The sequence below is a fragment of the Erythrolamprus reginae genome, chromosome 10 (genome assembly GCF_031021105.1).
Source record: "Erythrolamprus reginae isolate rEryReg1 chromosome 10, rEryReg1.hap1, whole genome shotgun sequence".
Taxonomy (NCBI): Eukaryota; Metazoa; Chordata; class Lepidosauria; order Squamata; family Dipsadidae; genus Erythrolamprus; species Erythrolamprus reginae.
Genome location: NC_091959.1, coordinates 35566653 through 35591473, shown reverse-complemented (window position 1 = coordinate 35591473; position 24821 = coordinate 35566653). Strand labels below are relative to the sequence as shown.

The window sequence follows — 24821 nt, the reverse complement described above, 5'->3', positions numbered from 1 at the left end:
TCTTTCCAAGTTTTAAGATATGCTTTTCTACTTATATGCAGCTTTTTCTTTCTGAATACAAATTTTGGAAAAATGCTACTTATGGATTCCAGAGTTTCTTGAGACTGGCAATGTTTGAAAATGGCTAATACTCCTAAATTATTTTAAGATACAATTTTCCCTAATACAATTATTTTAATGACTGGTTTAAGTAAAGTTGCAATCCTATTGTAACATGCTCAGATTGGAAGTATTGGGGGGGGGGGGGGGATAAAATTCTAAGATTTACCAATATCAGAAGGATGGAAGGCTGAGTCAACCCTGATCCAGTACTGCCAGCACTCTAACCACTGCACCAGGCTCTTAATAATTTATTAAAAGACCTGCCAAAACTAAAAGTAGTGGGTAGACTATAACAAACATGATATATAATAAAGCAAAAATAAGCCTCCATCCAGACAACCTGTAATGGTATGTGGAACAGTTTTGGGACAACACAAAGAGACCTGCAGCCCTGACAAGTGGTGGCTCCATCTGCAGACGGGGAAGCATTTTAGAAGGGACTCTCCCTATTTTTCCAGAGAGAAGGGGAACTTGTGGGGTTCTGGTAATGTAAGCTTACCATAGAGTAGGACTGGTTCATCTGGGTGTGTTTCTTGTTTGGACTCCCACGCAAGGCTGACACAGCCCAGAGAGAACTGGACCCGCCCTCTTATTTTCATTCTACCTTCTACCCGTGTTAAGACGCTTTGGGTGGTCCCTTCCCCAGAATACGCTGGTTAATTACATACACAATAAGCATTCCTTCCACCCATCCACCTTGCCTGCCTATCCAACAAAAGATTCTCCCCAATCTTCCTCAAATGCCTGAGGCTGGGACGTGCCCACAAACCCTACCAGATCTCTCCTCCTACCTCCTTCCTTTTTTTCAGGGGGTGCCCTCATGAACCCCCTCCAGCAGTCCGTGGACAGCACAACACAGAAAGCGCCGTACCTATTCTTCCCAGCCAAGCCAAGTCTGCGTACCGCTCTCCACGTCACTTATCAGCACTCCGTAGTCTTTTTGTCCAGGCTCTGGGCCACCCATCCATCCCTTAGTCTCATTTCAGGCCAGACCCTGAAAATGTCTCAAAGCTGCACTCTCTCCCCCTCCCACGTTTGCAGCACTTAGGACAATAAGGCCCAGCGTTCCCTGGCAGACTCTAAGAATGCTTGCTGGCAGTGCTGTTTCCGTAGCTCCGATGCCACAGGTTGTCCTTCAACTAATCACCTGGAGGCTGGTTCTCCTCATGGCTTCACTAAGCATGGAAGGCCCAGGGGTCCTGGGTTCCTTTACTGCCCAGATAGCTTCTCTGAAATGCCTGGCTTCTCTTCCACAGTCTCGTCCTTCACCCTCACACTCTTCTACTTCCTTAACCCTCATTATCACCACTTTGACCCATGTCATGTCCTGATTTCACCCTTCACTTCCCTCTCCACTGCGGAGAGGGGCGGCATACAAATCTAATAAATAATAAAATAATAATAATATCCCCTCCCGCTGAAAAGTTTATAATCCATTTTATCCAAAATTACTTGCATTCCATATCCCACTGCCCCAAGTAAATGCCAAATCTCTAATCTTAATACTAAACTCTCCCAAGACAATATTTTCTACAATGCCATACTAAAATAATTGGGGCTGTGTTGAAATTTTTTTAGCCTGCTTAAAATTTGTTTTCAAATCTGTTCCCTTACTTTATTTTAATATTTCATAAAGAGAAGAAGCATATTACCTCTATCCAAAGCGTAGGTTAATAATCCCCATTTCATAAACATCTTTGCCATCTCTATTTTGCATTTCTTTCTCAAATGACATCAAATATATCTGCACATTTTGATCATGCATTTTTTTTAATTTAAAAGATCTAAATGGCCACCTATTTTATAAAATATAATTGTAGCTCGGCTTGCAACAATAATACAAGCAAAAGCAAGGCAAAAGAAGAAATCCAGGCTCCTGACCCACCACCTCCACTCCATCCAGTCATATGGTCCTCAAACTCCAACCTTGCTCTTCTACTTCAGGGCTGGAGGAAAACCTTCTAGCCCTTCAAGGCTTAAAGGGATGTATGTCTGTCTATGTCTCCATGTCTCTCTTGTAAATAAAAATATATTAAAAGTTTGTAAATAATTCTGTATCAAATTGCAGCAAGCTACTGAGAGAGAGACTCTCTTCCAAGGCCCCTTCTTGGCCTTATGCTGCCGGAGGTCTTTCTAAATGGCCCAGAAGATAACCGGGAGGGGCTCCTACTGAGTCTGCAGAGGGATGCAGGGAAGCCTGGCTGGGCTGCAGTCAACAGGAGAAGAACACAGACCACGGGCTGAGCAGGTGCCAGCCATCGGATGCAGCTTCCTTGTCCTCTTTCCTTGCTCCACGAGGGGCGGGACATTGCCCTGGTCATGCATTAATCAAAATAAGTTTTAATTAATTACATGGCTAATTTTTTAGGCATTCTGAACAAACATTTGGTGTGATTTCTTGACAAGAACCACCTTAAGAAATGTATCAATCTGCCCAGGACAACAAAGTCCCACCTCCCCTGAAGTTTTCAAATGACAGTTGTACAGCTCCCTTTTGCAGGGGTGGTTTAATGGATTCCTACTCCTATCCTATTACTACTATAAATGTCTGTAGAATGTTCAAATTATTAGACTTATTTTTTAAAGACTGCTTTATTCCTCTTCTAGACAACAAAATGAAGCAGCTTTTTTAAAATAAATGATTTCCAAAGAGGCCCAGTGGTATTGTATCTTCTTTTAAATAGCAGAGAATAACTATACAGTACTTACAAAAAGCCACGTCAATTTTAAATATCTGTAAAAGTATAATCTGAAATGTAACCATGTCCTGTTTAGTATTAAGATAAGGTAGCTGAGTTAAATCCTGTCTTAGTCATGTTTGGAGAAGATCTATTTAAATAATTGGGAGGAGTTAGAGTACTCCTCCCAATTATTACACAATGTACAGAAATGTACATTTCTGGCATAATGTACATTTCTCCAATTCTTTGCTATTTCTAAATATCAGGCACACACGCACAGAAATACACAGCAAACAATGTACATCATCAGTGCTGTTTGCTATTTGGTGGGAGGCAGAGGCAGAATTTCTTTTCCTTGTTTTTCTCCCCAAAAACTAAGATGCGTCTTATACTCCAGTGCGTCTTATAACCCCAAAAATATAGTAATTCAAATCCAGGCATCATGGTCAAACTGGGGACATCTATTTCCTCACTAGGAAATACAGTGGTACCTCAAGATACGAACCCCTCGTCTTACGAACAACCCGAGATACGAACCCGGGGTTCAGAAAAATTTTGCCTCTTCTTACGAACATTTTTCGTCTTACGAACGGCAACCCCCCCCGGCTGTTTTAAAAGGTGACAGCCGGGTGGCGGGGCTTCTCGGCGACCTCCCGAACACTGAACCCGGAAGTTCGGGTTCCGGAGGCCTCTGAGAAGTCCCACTGCCCAGCTGTCGTCTCCCACCAGTACTTCTCCCAAGACAACGCGGTTTCAGCCTCCCTTTGCTCCACGCTGCTTCGCCCTGCCTGTCATCCTGGCTCAAGCAGGCGGCGGCAGACCGTCTTTGTGTTTTTTGCTGGGGGAGGGAGCAGGAAGACCTTCCTGACTCCCTCCCCCCAGCCAAAAACACAAAGACGGTCTCCGCTTGAGCCAAGATGACAGGCAAGGGCGAAGCAGCGCTCAGCAAAGGGAGGCTGAAACCGCCGGCGGCTTCAGCTTCCCATTGCCCCGTGGGCAGCGGCAGACTGCCTTTGTATTTTTGGCTGGGGGGGGAAGGAGGAGGCGCAGGATCGGGGCGGCGACGGGCGCGGGGCGAGGCAGCAGGTCAGCATCCTGGGCGGGCGAGGAGACGCGGCCGAGCGGGCCCAGCTCAGGCTCCGGCTAGACCTCCAGCAAGACGGGGCGGGCAGCGACTGGGTGCGGTGGTGGTGGCGGCGAGGGTGTGTCTGACTCGGAGCTGGCAGCGCCTGACGCAGCGGAGAACATTGGTGCGGGAGGCAGGAGAGGACCGGGTGACCGGAGTAGCAGCACCGCCGCTGTCGCCGCCACGCCCGGCTCGGCTTCCCTGGCTGCTTGGCAGTGGAGGCTCGGCCGAAAGGGGCTGGAGCCGCAGAGCTTTGCCTCCCGCCCCTCGCCCCTGTGCCGCCAGCGCGTCATCTTCCCTCCCAGACAAAAAGGCCGGCCTTCGGGGATGAGGGGGCGTGCTTGGCTCTGCTCCGGTCCCCCCGATCGTCTCCTGCCTCCCGCGCCGATGTTCCACGCCACACCCGGCTCGGCTTCCTTGGCTGCTTGGCCGGGGGGGCTCGGGCAAAAGGGGCTGGAGACGCAGAGATTTGCCTCCCACCCCTCGCCCGTGCCGCCGGCGTGTCATCTTCCCTCCCAGACAAAAAGGCCGGCCTTCGGGGATGAGGGGGCGTGCTTGGCTCTGCGTCTCCAACCCCTTTCGGCCGAGCCCCCTCGGCCAAGCAGCCAGGGAAGCCGAGCCGGGCGTGGAACATCGGCGCGGGAGGCAGGAGACAATCGGGCGACCGGAGCAGCAACACTGCCTCCGTCACCGCCACGCCCGGCCCGGATTCCCTGGCTGTTTGGCCAGGGAGGCTCGGCCGAAAGGGGCTGGAGACGCAGAGCCGAGCACGCCCCTTCCTCCCCGAAAGCTGGCCTTTTTGTCTGGGAGGGAAGATGACGCGCCGGCGGCACGGGCGAGGGATGGGAGGCAAATCTCTGCGTCTCCAGCCGATGTTCCCTGCCACGCCCAGCTCGGCTTCCCTGGCTGCTTGGCCGGCGGGGCTCGGAGGAAAGGGGCTGGAGACGCAGATTTGCCTCCCACCCCTCGCCCGTGCCGCCGGCGCGTCATCTTCCCTCCCAGAAAAAAAGGCCAGCTTTCGGGGAGGAATGGGCGTGCTCGGCTCTGCGTCTCCAGCCCTTCACCGCCACGCCCGGCCCGGATTCTCTGGCTGTTTGGCCAGGGAGGCTTGGCCGAAAGGGGCTGGAGACGCAGAGCCGAGCACGCCCCTTCCTCCCCGAAAGCCGGCCTTTTTGTCTGGGAGGGAAGATGACGCGCCGGCGGCACGGGCGAGGGGTGGGAGGCAAATCTCTGCGTCTGCAGCCGATGTTCCCTGCCACGCCCAGCTCGGCTTCCCTGGCTGCTTGGCCGGCGAGGCTCGGAGGAAAGGGGCTGGAGACGCAGATTTGCCTCCCACCCCTCGCCCGTGCCGCCGGCGCGTCATCTTCCCTCCCAGACAAAAAGGCCAGCTTTCGGGGAGGAAGGGGCGTGTTCGGCTCTGCGTCTCCAGCCCCTCACCGCCACGCCCGGCCCGGATTCCCTGGCTGTTTGGCCAGGGAGGCTTGGGCGAAAGGGCTGGAGACGCAGAGCCGAGCACGCCCCTTCCTCCCCGAAAGCCGGCCTTTTTGTCTGGGAGGGAAGATGACGCGCCGGCGGCACGGGCGAGGGGTGGGAGGCAAATCTCTGCATCTCCAGCCGATGTTCCCTGCCACGCCCAGCTCGGCTTCCCTGGCTGCTTGGCCGGCGGGGCTCGGAGGAAAGGAGCTGGAGACGCAGAGATTTGCCTCCCACCCCTCGCCCGTGCCGCCGGCGCGTCATCTTCCCTCCCAGACAAAAAGGCCGGCTTTCGGGGAGGAAGGGGCGTGCTCGGCTCTGCGTCTCCAGCCCCTTTCGGCCGAGCCTCCCTGTCCAAACAGCCAGGGAATCCGGGCCGGGCGTGGCGGTGACGGCGGCAGTGTTGCTGCTCCGGTCGCCCGATTGTCTCCTGCCTCCCGCGCCGATGTTCCACGCCCGGCTCGGCTTCCCTGGCTGCTTGGCCGGGGGGGCTCGGCCGAAAGTGGCTGGAGACGCAGATTTGCCTCCCACCCCTCGCCCGTGCTGCCGGCGCGTCATCTTCCCTCCCAGACAAAAAGGCCACCTTTCGGGGAGGAAGGGGCGTGCTCGGCTCTGCGTCTCCAGCCCCTCACCGCCACACCCGGCCCGGATTCCCTGGCTGTTTGGCCAGGGAGGCTTCGCCGAAAGGGGCTGGAGACGCAGAGCCAAGCACGCCCCTTCCTCCCCGAAAGCCGGCCTTTTTTGTCTGGGAGGGAAGATGACGCGCCGGCGGCACGGGCGAGGGGTGGGAGGCAAATCTCTGCGTCTGCAGCCCCTTTCGCCCGAGCCCCCCCCCCCCCCCCGGCCAAGCAGCCAGGGAAGCCGAGCCGGACGTGGCGGCGACGGCGGCGGTGTTGCTGCTCCGGTCGCCCGATCATCTCCTGCCTCCCGCGCCGATGTTCCCAGCAACCCCCCCAGCCCGGCTGTCACCTTTTAAAACAGCCTGGGGGCTTCTCGGCGACCTCCCCAATGCCGAACCCGGCGTTGGGGAGGTCGCTGAGAAGCCCCCAGGCTGTTTTAAAATGTGACAGCCGGGCGGCAGCGGTTTTTTTTGCGGGGTTTTTTTTTGGTTGCACGGATTAATTGACTTTACATTGTTTCCTATGGGAAACAATGTTTCGTCTTATGAACCTTTCGTCTTACGAACCTCCCCCCGGCACCAATTAAGTTCGTATGTTAAGGTTCCACTGTAACAACACTAACAACAATTAAAATACTGATCATTTTTATAAGGGTTTAAAACTGTTTTTTAACTATTGGATTTGTGTATTGTCCTGTTGTGAGCCGCTCCTAGCCCTCAGAGAGGGGTGGCATACAAATCTAATAAGTTATTATTATTATTGTTGTTGTTGTTGTTGTTATTATTATTATTATTATTATTATTATTGCAAGGACATTAAGAAAACGAATAATTCATTTTCTTATTGTTCTTGCAGTGTTTTAATTGTTGTAAGAACTTAACACACACACACACACACACACACACACACACACACACTCCTGAGAAAAGCAACTGCAAAACTCCCAAGGAAAGCCGAGGAGCTACTTACTCTCCAAGTCCGTGATGATGAGGTTGTCGTGGAGTTTCACTGCTCGATGCTGCTCCACCTCGTCCTCCAGTTCAAAGATGGTTTCTTTCATGTCACTCCTTTCGGTCTCCTTCTCCTCCAAATCTGTCCGTACTTTTTCTAAGGTCATGTTCAGATCCTCAATCTGTTTTTTGGCTTCTTCTCGGAAAGCTCTGTACTCATCTTCTATCTAGTTTAAGACAAAGGGCCAGACTCTAATTGCTTCTTCCAAACAGATTTCAACACTTGAGTCCAGGATTAAATTTGTATTACACACTGGAGAGTGCCAACCATTTTGGCTGAAGTCTCCCTTTACGCTGTCGTGCTAGATATTGCCATAACCGAATCAGTAAAGAGTTATTAGCTTCCCATCAATGTGAGAATCAGACACCTCTCCAGCTTAGCTTCCTGCCTCCAGTAGCTCCTCTGAGGTGTCAAGCCTGACTATAGCAATAGCACTCAGACTTATGTACTGCTTCACAGTGCTTCACAGCCCTTTCTAAGCAGTTTACAGAGAGTCGGCCTCTTTTCCCTAACAATCTGGGTCCTCAGAAAGATGGAAGGCTGAGTCAACCTTGAGCCTGGTGAGATTTGAACTGCCAAATTGCAGTCAGCTGGCAGTCAGCAGAAGTAACCTGCAGTACTGCACCCTAACCACTGCACCATCACGGCTCTTACCCTTTGCCAGTTGCCTGAGAACCCTTTGAAGAAGAGCAGTCTTTCTTAACCTTGGCAACTTCAAGGCGTGTGGACTTCAACTCCCAGAGTTCCTCAGTCAGCCTTGCACTCAGCCTTCCTGAAGGTCCACACACCTCCAAGCTGCGAGTCACGTATGCTCCCTGATGTGGAAAACTCCACTATGGCTAGTTCCAATTTTTACCCAGGCCAATGTATTTATCATGCTACTGAAAACCCTCTCATCACCATTGGATACATCTAGGGTTGTATACCTGCTCATAGCTGAAACTAAAGGATGGCACTCCTACCATTATTCTTCTGAGGGAAAGTGAGGCTTAGCCTTGAAGGACCAGAGTGGGCCTGATGCAGGATCTGTCCGGGGGCCGAGCAGCTCAGCACTAGCTCTGGCCACTTAAGGGAGAACTAAAGTACAGGCCCGGGAGGTCACGCATGTGGCTCACAGAAGCTTCAAAGGTGAGCCGAGGTGGCGTAGCAGGTAGAGTGCTGTACTGCAGGCCACTGCAACTGACTGTAGATCCGTAGGTCAGCGGTTCAAATCTCATCACCGGCTCAAGGTTGACTCAGCCTTCCATCCTTCCGCGGTGGGTAAAATGAGGACCCATATTGTGGGGGGCAATAGGCTGGCTCTGTTAAAAAGTGCTATTGCTAACATGTTGTAAGCCGCCCTGAGTCTGGGGAGAAGGGCGGCATAAAAATCAAATGAATGAATGAATGAATGAATGAATGAATGAATGAATGAATGAATGAAAGTGATTTGTCAGCCTCCCACTTTCAACACCCCTGGGGAAGCCTTCCTATTCAATGACACTTTCAGATCTTTACCTTTGCAATGGCGTCCTGGAGACGATTGGCATCGTTACGTGTCCGAGCAAGCTCTTCCTGTAAGTTGCCGGCTAACGTCTCTGCTTTCTCTTTGTCGAGCCTGACGCTCTCTAGCAAGTCCTGGATGTCTGACTTATCACCCGACTTGTGTATGGAATAGAGCTCAGCAACTTTCTGCCGCTCGTGTTCCAGCTGGGCTTTTAACCGGTTCATCTCAATTTGGTCACTGGAGACAGTAGCTTTGTACTCATCCAAGGTAGCCGCCAGGGAGGCCTTGCTTTTCTGCTCTGAGTCAAGAATTCGCTCCATGTGGTGATTCCGTTCCTTCAATGCCCCGATCATCTCTTGGGCTTCCTTATTGTCTTGTTCGGCCATCTTCAAAGTGTTGCTCAGGTGCTGCTGGACACCCAGAAGTTGCTCCCTCTCGAAACGGGCATTCTCCGCGAGGTCCATGAAACGTTGCTCCAGCTCCATGTAGCGTCCACTTTTCATGTCTTCATCAATAACGTAGGATATATGATGCTCGTCTAAAAGGGAGCGGAAATACTCGATTTGTCGGCTGAAGTGTTCCAATTTATCACTTTGCTGGCACAGAGATTCCATGAGGATAACTTTTTCCTCTCCGAGCCTTTCGTTCTCACTGTTCAACTCCTGGGTGATTTGCTGCAAATCCGCAAGCTCCTGGAGGGTCGCTTGGAGTTCTTCCGCTGTGCTGTGCTGGTTCTCCTCCATCTGATGAATCCGTTCCGTCAAACAAGCCACGGACACTTCGCTGGCATTGCCGCTGCTCCCTTTCCTCGAGGTCTCTATGCTTGGCAATCCTTCCGACTCTGAAGATGAGGGGGCATCTAACGCATCGTCACTGGAAGTGAGCGGCTGATACACCTCACTGCACTCACTGTCTAGGTTATCCATGGAGTTGCTGTGCTGGTTGTCCATCAAAGTATTCTCGTCCTGACTTAAAAGATCTTCCATGGAACCAGGAGTGGAACCTTCCACCGAAGAAGTAAGAGTCCCTCCACCATCGCTGTGGCTTCCGGTTGCTGTTTCTGGGCTCAGAGACTGGTAGCCAAACAACTTTTCGGAATTATCCAGCCTTTGCTCTAGAGAAAAACCCAAGGCATTCAATCTGTCTTTTAACATCCGGTTCTCGTTCTTCAGCTGATTCAGCTCCTCTCGTATGGCCGAGTTTTGATCCTGCAAAAGCAGCAGCGTGGACTCCACATCGGTCGGCTGGTGGATCACAATCGTTTCTTTATCCTCAGTCTTGTCATCGCCCTCAAACGAATCTTCGTGAAGGCCCAGCTGGGCACGCATCTCCCTTAGTTCATTCCTCAAGTGGAGGATCTCAACGTCTTTCGTTTTGGCCAGCATCAGGAGATCTTTCACTTTGGTCTCTAGAACAGATTTGTCACTGATCTGATTGTCCGACTTTGACTTGCTCATGCGGACATCGGAATCCTGACCGGCACGGCTGCGGGAACGTTTGGCGAGGAGGACATCACTGTTCGTCTGGCCAGTCAGGGGAAGTTTTTTGCTTTGTGTCGGTCGCGAACGGTCACGAATTCTTTCCCGAGAAGAGCTGGATTCTTTATTTCCAGATGAAGTGCTGCGCTTAGCTGAAGAATTTGTACCTGTGGGGGTTTTTTTTAAAAAAATAATAAATTGGTAGGTAAAGACACAATTCTGTAAAAGGTAAAACATGTTTTTCAGGAATACTTGACTATAAACTCTAATGCACTTACTTGAAAGTTAATGATTGAAAACAATTGTGCGTAGCAACAAATAAAATAAAAACAATCATACCACTAAGGCAGAAGCTCACCCACCTCAAAGATAAATCACCCATACATAAATCGAGCAACGTGGTGTATGCAGCACAATGCAGCAAGCCATGTGCAGATCTGTATACAGTGGTACCTCTACCTAAGAAAGCCTCTACTTATGAACTTTTCTACACAAGAACCGGGTGGTCAAGATTTGTTTGCCTCTTCTCAAGAACCATTTTCCACTTACAAACCCGAGGCTCCGAAACTGTAACCGGAAAAGGCAGGGAGAAGCCTCCGTGGGGCCTCTCTAGGAATCTCCTGGGGGGAAACAGGGCTGGAAAAGGCAGGGAGAAGCCTTTGTGGGGCCTCTCTAGGAATCTCCTGGGGGGAAACAGGGCCTCCACCCTCTCTGTGGTTTCCCCAATCGCATGCATTATTTGCTTTTACATTGATTCCTATGGGAAAAATTGCTTCTTTTTACAAACGTTTCTACTTAAGAACCTGGTCATGGAACAAATTAAGTTCGTAAATAGAGGTGCCACTGTATTGGGATAACAAAACAACCACTTCATAAACACATGGCACAACATAGGAGAACAAACCCAACAGGACAAGATTCAGCAATCCATCTGCATTTACAAGACACAGGCCACTCATTTGAAGACAACAAAACCCACATTTTGGACAGAGAGGACTGCTGGTTTGAAAGAGGAGTCAAAAAGACCATCTATGTCAAAACTGAACAGCCTTCTCTCAATAGATAGACAGATCATCAACAGATAGACATCATCTATGTCCAGTCTACCATACAGTACTTTCAGTAGTTCCAAGAAAGCTCCACAGCCATTTGCACCGCTCAGGTGACCCTGACAACACAGATGAATCTCCAGATGGGTTTAACAACTTCCTATAGAAGGATGCAAATGTCCTGCTGTTTGCAAGGAGTATAAATCCTTCCATTCCCCACCATTCAGTCAGGGCTGATGAAGCTTTTTGGACAAGAAGCGAAAAGTCTTCAAAGAAAAACCAGTTAAACTGTTTAATCTTTGCCTCTTGAAAAGCACCTTTGGGATAGCACCGTGCAGCCAACGTCCCTTGCTAGTTAAGCCCTAGTGGCCTTTAAAAAAAAAGACCTTTGTGTCTGTACCTGCCGTGGACTTCGATTTACCCTCCGCAGGATTCATGGAGGCGTTCCCAGCCGCAGAAGGGGCCGTTGAGGTAGAAACGCTCTTCTTCCCTCCCTTGACACCGTTGCTGACGTTCGTCCCTCCAGCCATTCCAACTAAAAGATCATCGTTGCTCTTCGTCTGCAGGACAGGGGTGAAGCCACACATTAAGCGGGTCTGGTCAGAAGCTCAGTGTTTCTCTAAACTACAGGCACGCATGCCAAGGGTCAGATTTCTGAGAGATGGGTGGCATATGATAAATAAAAATAAATGTAAAAGATTTGGAATTAAAATATAATTACTTACAGTAGTAATAACAACAACAATAAACCAACATTCCTGCATATGAAACATAGTTGGATTCTCTTCGTTGAAGGGAAAGAATGGAAGACTTTATGAGAGGTTCAACTGAGCAGAATTTCATCTGGACACATTTATTTATTTATTTATTTATTTATTACATTTGTATGCCGCCCCTCTCCGTAGACTTGGGGCGGCTAACAACAATAATAAAACAACATATGACAAATCTAATATTTAAAATAACTAAAAACCCTGATTAAAAGCCAAACATACACACAAACATACCATGCATAAATTGTATAGGCCTGGGGGGAAAGGAATATCTCAATTCCCCCATGCCTGACGACAGAGGTGGGTTTTAAGGAGCTTACAAAAGGCAAGGAGGGTGGGGGCAATTCTGATCTCTGGGAGGAGTTGGTTCCAGAGGGTCGGGGCCGCCACAGAGAAGGCTCTTCCCCTGGGTCCCGGAGAAGCTTGGCAGCTAGCATGTATTTATGACAGCTGCCCTGTCCTGGTGATAGCCTGCTTCCAAAAGAAAAGTCAATGGGGAAAGCTACATGACTCACGTAACAACTGTAGCAACCGGTTGCAAACTGGTCGTAAAATGGGGCAAAACTCACTTAAGATCTCTCTTATTTTTGCTGTTAGTGTGGTCATAAATCAAGGACTATTTGTAGAGAAAGCTTTGGCATCCTCTGCTACCATAGTGCCATCACGTGTGGACAAAAAGGCCTTCCTAGCAGGCACTCCCAATGCCCGGCCATTCTGATTTCTCCTCCTGCATCTCCTCCCATGGAAAGCCGGCACTGCCTGGCACTACAGACACACACACAAAAACCAGCAACAAAAGCCCAGAATACCTCAGAGTCAGGAGGGAATTGACCACTAATACAAGGAAAACCTGTGAAATACAACAATACAATGATTGCATTGAATTTTAAGTATAATAAAATAAAAGCAATCCATTTTTAGCCACAGTTCCAACCTTAGCTGTGCACATTAAAAGTGCTGTCCTAGAGGTGGATCTGTACATTGCACTGAATCCCTCTAAAGGTCCAATTTAATAAAACTTTCCTTAATATTCATCCCATAGAGATAAAATGGAATATGCAATGGGATTAATATTATTTATTTATGTTTTATTTATTTACGTATCACATTCAGAAACTGCCCATTTCTCTCACAGAGTGACAAGTAAGACAAGTAAAACATTGGGGGGATATTTTATCACCTGCATTTGAAATTAAAAGGATAAAAATTCTCAGAATGATAATAGATTTAACATTGCTTCCTGCCCACATGTTTTTTCAAAGAATTTTTGCAAGCGTAACTGCTGGTTTAATGTAAGTAGCAATTTTTATTTTAGATTTTGTCTTTTCATTTGCATGAAGTGGTTATGAACATCTTTTGTCTGGTTTCTTGTCATGATCAGATGAGAACATTTCCATTTATCTATTGCAAAAAGGCAGAGTGACGGATGATAACTTAAAAAAAAAGTCCCAGCAACACAATGGAACAAATTTCCCATCCCATTTCATGAAAGGTCCACTCTCATCCTGAACAGACCTATCCAGATTAAGCATTCCTTCTCACCATCTACAACATCTGGGTTTTTTTCCTTTCAAAGTTAAGTAGGTTAATTACAGACATGCTGCATAGGTAAGAAGAGTCTATTAAGGAATTAAATAGGTCAAGTTGTAAAAATATCTTGATTCAGCCGACAAAAATCCACCCTGAAAATGGTGACCAGCTGGGGTCACCCTCTTAGCTTCCAAATGCAGCCAGGAAGAAGCTCCCACCCACTCCTTCAGAGGGTCATGTGACTATAGGGTGGTGACAGGACTTCAAGGAAGCACACAGCAGAAGTGAAAATTGTGGGGGGGGGTTTAAATAACTAGAAACATAGAAGTCTGATGGCAGAAAAAGACCTCCTGGTCCATCTAGTCTGCCCTTATACTATTTTCTGTATTTTATCTTAGGATGGATATATGTTTATCCCAGGCATGTTTAAATTCAGTTACTGTGGATTTATCTACCACGTCTGCTGGAAGTTTGTTCCAAGGATCTACTACTCTTTCGGTAAAATAATATTTTCTCATGTTGCTTTTGATCTTTCCCCCAACTAACTTCAGATTGTGTCCCCTTGTTCTTGTGTTCACTTTCCTATTAAAAACACTTCCCTCTTGGACCTTATTTAACCCTTTAATATATTTAAATGTTTCGATCATGTCCCCCCTTTTCCTTCTGTCCTCCAGACTATACAGATTGAGTTCATTGAGTCTTTCCTGATACGTTTTATGCTTAAGACCCTTCCACCATTCTTGTAGCCCGTCTTTGGACCCGTTCAATTTTGTCAATATCTTTTTGTAGGTGAGGTCTCCAGAACTGAACACAGTATTCCAAATGTGGTCTCACCAGCATTCTATATAGCGGGATCATAATTTCCCTCTTCCTGCTTGTTATACCTCTAGCTATGCAGCCAAGCATCCTACTTGCTTTCCCTACCGCCTGACTGCACTGTTCACCCATTTTGAGACTGTCAGAAATCACTACCCCTAAATCCTTTTCTTCTACAACTTTAGGGATGTCAGAGACTATATGGGAGGAGAGGAATCTGAGCTGAGCTTGCTGCAAACCAGAAAAAAGGCCATAACAGATGTAAATTGCAATGAAAATAATTATAATAATTTATTAAATTTGTATGCCGCCCCTCTCCCCAGACTTGGGGTGGCTCACAACAATAATAATAACAATGTGCAATGTAACAAATCTAATATTTAAAAGAAAGTATCTAAAAACCCATCATTTAAAAACCATATATCACAAGCATACCATACATAAAACTATATAAGCCTGGAGGAGACGTCTCAATTCCCCCATGCCTGGCAATATAGGTGGGTCTTAAGCAATTTACGAAAGACAAGGAAGGTGGGGGCAGTTCTGATCTCTGGGGGGAGTTGATTCCAGAGGGCCGGGCCCACCACAGAGAAGGCTCTTCCCCTGGGGCCCGCCAGACGACATTGTTTAGTCGTCGGGACCTAGAGGAGGCCAACTCTGTGGGACCTTATTGGCCGCTGGGATTCGTGCGGCAGAAGACAGTCCCGGAGGATTCATAAAAGCAGTCTAGATGAACAAGCTTTGAAAGAATTAAATAAAGTTAAACAATTAATTTATTGGAAATGAAAAAATTTCAAAAGACGATAAAACATGTCAAACATGTTCGCTGGCTGGGGAATTCTGGGAGTTGAAGTCCAAATATGTTCAATTTGCCAAGGTTGGGAAACACTGACCTAGAGGACCAGCTTATTTAAATCACTTTTCCTTCTAGTTTTTTTCCTTCCCACATCAGAGTAGCCTCCTTAAAACTTATCAGTTTGACAGACATTTAAGTAATAACCATGGTATGTGAATTAGAATGCCGTGCTTTTAATTACCTCACATTATTCTACTTTATTATTATTGTTAGCTGCTGCGACTCTTAATCCAGTGGCAGGTAAATAAACCGTAAACCATCAAACCCTCGTTATTATTTGCTAACAGAGACTTATAATTATTATGCATGAATTTTTAATGACCATTTAACAACAGAGTGAGGCCTGAATTCCTGAGTGCAGGCAGCCCCATTCAACGAAGTAAATAAGATACAAATCATGAGTGGCATGACATCTTTGCCTATCATACAAATGGGAAACAGTGGCCAGAGCAGCCCAGTCCCTCCTGGGCAAGGAGAGGCCACAGGGATCCCCACAGGGCTGTGCCGAAAACTATTCCGCTGGATAAGTCACTCAGATTTGCTCAGAGTTGGAATCTGACTGTACCGGTCTTTTGCAATTGCCTGAGGCACAGCCTGGCCCAGTTATTGGGAAGAGTTCAACCTACTGGCCCCGATGTTCCAGATGTTCACAACAGGGTTCTTGGGGCTGTGAGTTCAACCACCAATGTTTCAGTTCCCTGTTCCTCCTGGTCAATCAAGGTTTTCTGGGAGGCGAGAGACCCTCTGCTGGAGGGCATGGTCCCATCTGTCTTGAAGCCCAATACTGGACCCAACAGATCTGACCTTTTCGTACAATCTTTGGTTTATAGCTCCAAAGGTTCCGGAAAACAATATATGATGTGGAGTCTTTTCAGTCAGGAATCAGCCCAGTGACAATACTGGAGTGGCACTGATCACACTAGATAACCTCTGGCGGGCTCAGGGGTAGAGAGAGGGTGTCCACTCTGGTCCTCCTTGATCTCATTGGATACCGCGGATTGTGGCATCAGATGGCCTTCCTTAGGAGATCGGGAGTGGGAGGCACAGAATCACATGCCTTCTCCTGTCTTCAAGGTTGGTTTTAGTCAGTGCTGGTGACAAGGAGGGGTCAAGCATGAAGCTCATGCCGGTGGGGTGCTTTGGGGCTCTACTTCCTCACCATATTCACTCTGTCAAGACCGGGTTCGATTGGATTCCTGTGTCAACCCTGAAGCTGGCTATTTTGAGACTTCAGCACTGACAAACTGGAGAAGAGGGACACGGAGGGGGGAAGAGAGGCAGTTGGGGTGCTGTACTCAAAACAAAATATTTGCCCTTAGGAGCCAAGGATATTCCTGCAGGTGCTCGGAGTCACCTAGCAAAGGGACAATATTAATTAACACGTTCCTGTCTCATATCGTCATATGAATTGGGAATGGAAGGCTGCTTTCATAAATCTCTTCCTTTATAGGAACCAAAGTTTATGTTTATCTGTGTATTGTTTTAGTGATAGAAGACCACTCTCTCCTTTCTAGAGTAGGGCTGCCTTTCTCCCACGGTTTCTGCTTGCCCCACCAGTTGTGGCATTGAGTGGGGCAAACAGTGGGGTGTGATTTGGGTCCCCTCCACTTAAAATACATCATCTTGTTGGACAAAGAAATCATATTTTTTCTGTGGCAGAACCTACCTTATGGAACAGCATTCCCTACAGCAGTGATGGCGAACCTACGGCATCCGTGCCACAGGTGGTATGCACAGCCATATCTGGGGGCACGCAAGGTGCTGCCCTATGTCATCTCAGGTGATTTTTGGCCTTATTTTTGGCCATTTTCTCTCTCCTCAAGCTTCAGGAGAGCCTTCTGCAGCTGGCGAAAAATGGCCCAACTGGAAATTCACTTGTATGCTCACCCCCAGCCTCCTTTTCTCAGTCAGAGGTCTTTAGTAACTTCTGCGGCTTTGGACAGTTGCAGCCAGGCCTCTTACACCTCGGCCCATTTCTTCTGCAGCCGTCAAGGTTTTCCTGAAGGCCTCTGCAGCCAATAACAGAGTACCCGATCGATCCAGCGCTCTGTTATCACCACTGCGCAATTGCTGTACGGGGATGCTGCAAACAGGGCCTGGGTAATGTGGGTGGGGGTCATGGCTGGTCGGGGGCTGCAGGCACTACTTGCTATGGACAGGGGCTCCTCACTGGCATTAGTTGTGAAAAGCAGCAGGGAAAGTGATGACTGCATGTGACTCTGGGATGCTGCAACCTCTGCAGGGGCAAGCCGGTTGCTAAGTACACAACTGCCCGCCCCCCCTCCCCCTCCCCCTCCCTGGGAGTGCTGCCACAGCTAGAACCTAAAGCACCGATAGTAAAAGCCACTCACTGAGTGCCGTCATAACTTTGAACAGTTGCTGAATGAGTGGCTGTAACTTCAGGACCAGCTGCTGAACCTAAGTGCCAGACTCAATTAAGTGCATCATGGGAACAGGGCGAAAATGTAGAAATATTAATTGGACGAACTCAACACAAATTTGCAATAGCATCACTGAAGAGGGCAGAATTATTTTCTATCTGCAAGACTTTGTAAACCAGTGGCTCTCAACCTTTCTAATGCCGCAACCCCTTAATACAGTTCCTCATGTTGGGGTGACCCCCAACCATAAGTCTAGCATCAATTCTCCCGACAGAGCTTTAAGCTGATTGGCAGGAAGGTCAGCCCCACTGTAAACACCTGATTGGTCGGATTGTAAAAATATGTTCCAAGGTGCCAGAATAGAAGCTTTTGTCCCTAACACCGTGGGAAATTTGTCTTTTCCCATGCTCTTAGGTGACCCCTGTAAACCGGACATTCCACCCTCAAAGGGGTCCCGGCCCCCAGGTTGAGAATATATAATCCCATGTACAGGAGGCAACAATAAAAAAGCTGACAATATACATGAGTATTAGCAGTATTTTCCCTGCTGCTCATCCCAGGCTCCTCTGTTGATATTCCACCCACCCTCCACTCACCCTGCACTTCAAAAGAGTTGTGGCTTACCTTCAGGAAAGTGGTTGCTGTTCCTGACTTTGGAAGTTTTGTTGCTACAGACGTTGTGGAAGTAGTCTCTGCTTTAGCTTTCTCTACTGTTTGCATTTTAGTTATTCCAGGCACTTTGGGCACCGAACTAATATTCCGGCTTGCTTTCTTCATTCTTGGCTGCCTGCTTGATATACATTTACTAATAATCTGCAGACAAAAAACAGATTTTCAAAAATTGAGGACATAGTTATTTATATAGTAACTGTTCATACACCTGAAAATTGACCCTCCCTGCCTAGTCCCTTTTGCACAGACCACAAATCCTACAGGTTACATTGACTTTAACAGTTCGTTTTTGAAATCTGTAGGGTCTTTTTAATCTATAGAGAGTTTATGGACTAAGCCAAGGCACAAAAGTTTCTCTCATTTCCCCGTATCTGCAATTTCATATGTACATTCAAGGAAACACGAGAACCATCTTTTTTCATGTAAAATGAAATATAAACAGAACAAAGATAATTAGGTTTTCAAACAAGCTTGTTGGGGCAAGAGCTACACCAGTATAATTGAAATCATTAATATACCATACATATTTTTCTGTATGTGCAGAATGTTAATTTTAAAGCTGGTTTGACCTTTGCTAATTTGGCTGCAGTGACTCAAACTGTAGTCATCCTCCTGCCAGTTTATTACAATTCCTTCCACTAATGGGTGGGCAGTTTCAGTTTATATGGAAGGCTGCCTTTCGGATACTGAATGTGCACAACGTTATTATTATTATTTATTAGATTTGTATGCCGCCCCTCTCTGAAGACTCGGAGCAGCTCTCGAACGTTGTAGCTCTCGGACATCTATTCGGCAGAATCTGCCCCGGAGGTTTCTGCTGCTTTTTCAACCTACTTGAAAAGGTTTCCTTGCTGAGTTAGAACCCCAAGGGTTTGCTGGAACTTTTCTCCCTTGATGAGCCAGATTTCCCAGTAGGGTTACTTGGAGAAGTAGTAAGGTGCCATGAATCTGTTCATATTCAAGCTAATTTGGTTTGTGGCGGGAGGGGGGGGGGACCACAGAATGCTTTTGATCCATAGCCTCCTGTATCTATAGAGTCACCTTTGCAATAGAGAGAGAGAGAGAGAGAAGAGAAGGTCCTGACTCTTTAGATTATCTCCAGACTTTGATCTGCAATCATATTTTGGTCAGGACTAAGCTCTAGGATGCTCAGTTTTACAATGTGGAAAGAACGGAACCCATACATGGTAGAAAAAGAAGGAACGTACACTTCATGGGCCCGATGCCAACCCTGACTCAACCTGCGAAGGCTTTAACTTCCTTGGAGAGTAATTGGCCCAAGAAATCTCCTGTGTTCTTTTGTAATAAAATGGCCCCAGCTGATTGTGCTCTTCTCTGCACTCACAAGTATATCAAAATGGCTTGGAGGGAGCTTTCAGGCCAAGAAAAAATGCCTCTGTACACTTACTATGCTAAAATATTCATTTAAATACACAAACTCTTATTCAGAGCCACACCTTATTATGCTCTTTTGAGAGATAAGATGTTGGGATCACGTAAAGCTCAATCTGCTGGTGGTTGAGCATCTCTTGGCAAATCTGGCAATAGCAGCTCTGAGATCAATTCTAGTGATATTAGCCCCTTGGAAAACAGTGGTACCCTGTGGACCTTCAAGCCACAACTCAGTTTTGGTTACCTTCATATCAATCTTTCAATCATGTGACTTATGTCCACCCTCATCCTATTCATCATTTACTGGAAGGCACACATAGTACAGGAATTCCTCAGTTAATGACTATTTGTTCAGCGACTTATGAGGGGGTTGAATCAGCAGTAGATACAACAGGTCCTCAACATTCCAGCCCCCACATGGCTCCTCCCCCCATGATCACATGACCACAATTTGTGACCTCCTCTGGCAGCTTCCTACAAGCAAAGTCAGTAGGGAGGTCAGCAGGAAGTCCTAGTCATGTGAGGTTCTTGCTTAACGACCTGCGTGGTCCTCTCTCAACACTGGCAATTGGGACTACTGGGATTGCTGTCACTAAGTGGCATGGTCACATGACATCCCACTATGACTTTATTATTTAGCGACAGCAATTCTGGTCCCAACTGCCTTCATTAACCAAGTGTTTGTGCTTCTCCATCTTCTTTGGTGGAGCAAAGGTGGAGGGGATGCTCCTTGCCCTCTCAGCAGTATCCACAACCACTCAGTCTTGTCATGGTTGACCTTGAGCCTGTTGACCCTCATCCAGACCCTCACAGACTCCAGGCACTGGATACAGGGCCTGGAGGCTATATGGTGATACCTCACTCGGATGATCTCACCCAGTGGTTTCCCATAGATGTTAAATAGGAGGAGGGAGAGAACCGAGTCCTGCGGCATCCCACAAAGGAGGGGCCTAGGGGTTGACCTCTGTCTCCCCATTAACACTGATTGTAACCGACCAGAGAGATAGGAGAAGAACCACTGTAATACAGTGCCTCCCACCTCCAACTCCCCTAGTCATCAGAGAAAGATACCATGGTCAATGGTATTGAAAGCCACTGAGAGGTCAAGGAGCACCAGAATAGTAGAATGACCCCTATCCCGGGCTCACCAGAGATCATCCATCAGCATGACCAAAGCGGTTCCTATGGTGTAGCTGGGTCTGAAGCCTGACCGATAAGGGTCTAGATCAGGTGTCTCAAACCCGGGCCACTTTAAGACTTATGGACTTCAACTCCCAGAATTCCTCAGCCAGCAAAGATCAACACCTCAGCAAAGCTGGCTGAGGAATTCTGGGGGTTGATGTCCCCAAGTCTTAAAATGGGGCGGGTTTGAGACTTCTGGTCTAGATAATCTGTTTCATCCAATGACTGTAGGAGCTGGAGTGCCACCATTTTCTCAACAACCTTTCCTATAAAGGGTAGGTTGGAGATAGGACGGTAGTTTTTCAAATAAGCTGGATCCAGAGAAGGCTTCTTGAGGAGGGGCCTCACTACTGCTTCCTTAAGCTGTTTCAGGAAGACCCCCTCACTCAAACAGGCATTTCCTTTCTTCTTCAGTAATCACTCCCAACTTTGCTGATGAAGACTACCCACTTGTGTGTGTGTGTGAGACAGATGGGACAACTCTGAGCTCTACACTGTCCCTTCTCCTGTTTAACCTTTACATGAAACCACTGGTCAAAGCTACCCATCAATTTGGTATCATCAGTTTTATATCTAACCCATAGGCATATGCAGCAAAAGATGCTTGCTATTGCTGGTACAACTGTATTTTGAATCAACTGGTGGGTCTTCATTTAAATAATTGGTAATAAATAATATTCAAGTGTCTCCCCCTTCATTCCTTCTCAAATAACTCCAACCAATTGCCATGCCCATGCCTACTCTTGTAATGATAAATGTAACCACAAATTCTCCATAGCTTACTGGAATTTTAATTACAGGATATCAGAATGCTTGGAACAACATGGGAAGAGCATGCTAAATTTTGTCCAAACCTTGGAACAAAGCTCTGGAATGCAAGGTGCTTCATTCCAAGCTCAGAATGGTATTAACTTTTCCACTACAAGTTTATTTTAAATCTAAGAATACATTCAAAGCCAGTTACGCTTACTCCTTAACAGTAAACTGCACAATGTCAATCATTATATATTCCAAAGAGCATCACTCACACACAGGGGATTTGCAAGAAAGGAAATTTATTTTATTTTACAAATAAAGGGATGGGGGAGAAGTGGGCTGACATAGCATACATGCTTACTACAGAAAGTAGGGTGATAGAAAGAGGTTGCTAGCTAGTTCTAGCTTAGACAGGAATATGCTGTAGCATTTTATCGTGGTTCAGCTTGCAATGAGACACATATAGCTGGACCGATACCATGCCATAGTTTGTATACACCCAGTTCTTGCTAAGAATTATGTCGATTTGCTCAATCTCATTTGAATCAAAGGTTTGAGCAACAGCTTTAGCAAATCTTTTTTTAAGAGGCCAGTAAGCAAACAACTTGAAATCATTGGCTTTCATCTGAATGCTGGTTCATCCTGTATTTTACAGGGATTTCAGATTTCATTCTGATCTTTACAGATCTGCCACTGGCTTCATCTGTTCTAACCCAATTAGTCCTGCTGCTTTAATCTCATTACAGAATCCAAATCTCATATGCTGGAACCCAGATGCCCAGCGCAATTCAGGCTCTGTTTGAATTATGGGTACAAAGATATCCAGTGACTTAAAACTATGTCAAGTCCCAATTGGCTTCCTCAATTGATTGATGCGCTTGTCACGAAGCATATCCCCATCACATTCCAGGAATGTGGGACTTTTGCTCATGACAGGATTCGCTCAAAGAGAAGCAGGCCAAGCCAGAGAGACAAAAGGACAGTCAAATTGTACAATAGTACAACAGAGAAATCCTGGCTGGCCATCAATTGTGGTTTTTAACTGGGGTTATTGTTTTAATTTGTACCTGACTTCTTTTTATTGTTAACTGTACTTTTTAAAATTGTTTGCATAGAAGATAGATAGCTAGATAACTAGATAGGAGGAGAAAAAAAGATAGCTTGATAGCTAGATAGAAGATAGATAGTTGGATAGATAGATAGATAGATAGATAGATAGATAGATAGATAGATAGATAGATAGATAGATATCGATTAGGTCCCAGAGTCGGCCTTCTCCAGGGCCCGTCCACAACACAATGTTGTCTGGTGGGACCCAGGGGGAGAGCCTTTTCTGTGGCAGCCTCCACCCTCTGGAATCAACTCCCCCGGGAGATTAGGACTGCCCCCACCCTCCTTGCCTTTTGCAAACTTCTAAAAACCCACCTATGCCCCCTAGGCTTGAGAAAACTGACATTCCTCCAGCTGTTCCATTTTATGTAGGGCTTGTTTGGATTGTATGATTGTTTTTATAAGGGTTTTTAAAATTGTTTTTAATATTGGATTTGAATCTCATGTATTACTTGTTGTGAGCCGCTCCAAGTCTTCGGACAGGGGCGGCATACAAGTCTAATAAATAATAATAATAATAATAATAATAATAATAATAATAATAGATAGGTAATGCTTAGATTTTCCATTTTTTTCCCAAGAGACACAAAGCACAAACTACAGTCTAAAACACTCAGGCCTAAGTTGCTGTTCCCACTGCCAAGCATTTCCTCCAGTGAAAAATCTAGTTCCAAAATCAGAAATACAAACGTGTGTGGCTTCACGAGGGGCCGATTCTCTTCTTCCATAAAGCCCTTACACCGCCCGTCGGACCTGGATTCACTTTACACAGTAACCAAGTTGTCGAAGCGTGGAACTCATTACCGGACTCCATAGTGTCATCCCCAAACCCCCAACACTTTACCCTTAGATTATCCACGGTTAACCTATCCAGATTCCTAAGAGGTCAGTAAGGGGCGAGTACAAGTGCACTAGAGTGCCTTCCGTCCCCTGTCCTATTGCTCTCCTATATCTCCTATATACCTTTGTTCTATTCCTATATCTCTTCTTCTATTCTTTCATTGATATGTTCTATTACTATATCCTCTTTTCTATTCTTTCTTAGATATATTTTACTATGAGCATCTCCTCTATAACCTTCATGTATTTTACTACGTGTGTGTGTGTGTGTATACACATACAGTATATATATACACCCACTAAAACCCTCATTGTGTATTGGACTGACTGAATAAATAAATAAATAAATAAATAAAATACTGTCACTCTGAATGTACCCTCATCTTTTCCTTGCCTGCAGCTCTCCAAGGGTGGTCAACGCCTCCCACCCACCCTTCCCAGGGCTGCTCAGAGAGACTCTTCAGGGGCCCCATCCTTCCCTTCCTTGGGACGGAGGGGCCACCTGTGGCTCCCGCTCAGAGCTCGGCCGGGCTGCCCAACCGGGGCCAGGCGCTGGCAAGGCGGGCAGGCTGCAGCTCCAAGGGTCCCAAGCGAGGCGGGGCGGTGTGTCCTGGCAGGTGGGGGGGACTGACGCCCCTCAGAGGCCCCCGCGGGGGGGAAGCGAGGCCCTCCACAACGGGCCCCCCTCGCGGGAACCTTCCCTCCCCCCGGGCCCCACAGACGCGCCTCACCCTCCCGGGAAGCCGCCCCTCCGCGCAGCCCGTCCCGCAAGCCCAACGCCGCCTCAGAGACGCCTCCACCCGCCGCGCGGCCCTCCCGGACTAGCCGGGCCCACCTGCCCTCCTGCGTCGAGCTCCCCGGGCCCCGAGGGCGGCGCGGCGGGTAAACGCCTGGGCAGCGCGGCGGGGTCTCCGGGGGCTGGGCCGCCGCCCCGGCCTTACCTGAAGCGCCGCTGCCTCCTTCGGCGGAGGGAGACCGGGCGGGCGCGGCGGTCCTCCTCCGGTCCCTCAGCGCGCTGGGCGCCACTGCGCAGGCGCCAACGCGGTCCCCGCCCCCAAGCCTGGCGAAGGGAGGGCGCACGCGCATATGTAGGGGCGGGGCCACCCAGCTGCTCCTGATGATCTTCGACTGCTGCTCCCTCTCTCCCTGACCGGCGGACCGGGGGCCTTCACTCCTGACGCCCCCCCCCCCCCCAGTGAGTCCGGGCGGTGGGAGCCTCCAGGCGGGCGAGAGCCGCAGGCTCCGGCTCAGAGGGGGAGCTGCTGAGGGGGACGGGTGCTCGCCCCCGGGGCTCTGAGGGCTGGCGGAGTCCAGCCAATTACGCTCCTGCACCTGAGCAGGTAGCAGCAGTAATGGTTCCTACGGGTACGGTCAGGTACCTCAGTGTTTCTCAACCTTGGCAACTTGAAGATATATGGACTTCAACTCCCAGAATTCCCCAGCCCTGGGAGTTGAAGTCCAAATATCTTCAAGTTGCCAAGGTTGGG

General features: G+C 47.9%; 1 protein-coding gene across 1 annotated transcript in view; it reads right to left on the bottom strand.

The window, feature by feature from the left end:
- The window catches only part of SPECC1L (sperm antigen with calponin homology and coiled-coil domains 1 like), a 61442-nt gene extending 37046 nt beyond the window's left edge, over window positions 1–24396 (bottom strand). Inside the window, exons 1-5 of the mRNA XM_070761992.1 lie at window positions 24276–24396; window positions 18007–18195; window positions 11427–11586; window positions 8511–10144; window positions 6972–7179 (exon numbers count right to left, since the gene is read on the bottom strand). Coding sequence (XP_070618093.1) covers window positions 6972–7179; window positions 8511–10144; window positions 11427–11586; window positions 18007–18159 — 2155 coding nt within the window. The 5' untranslated portion in view covers window positions 18160–18195; window positions 24276–24396. The remainder of the gene's footprint in view (window positions 1–6971; window positions 7180–8510; window positions 10145–11426; window positions 11587–18006; window positions 18196–24275) is intronic.
- Window positions 24397–24821: the final 425 nt, after the last annotated feature.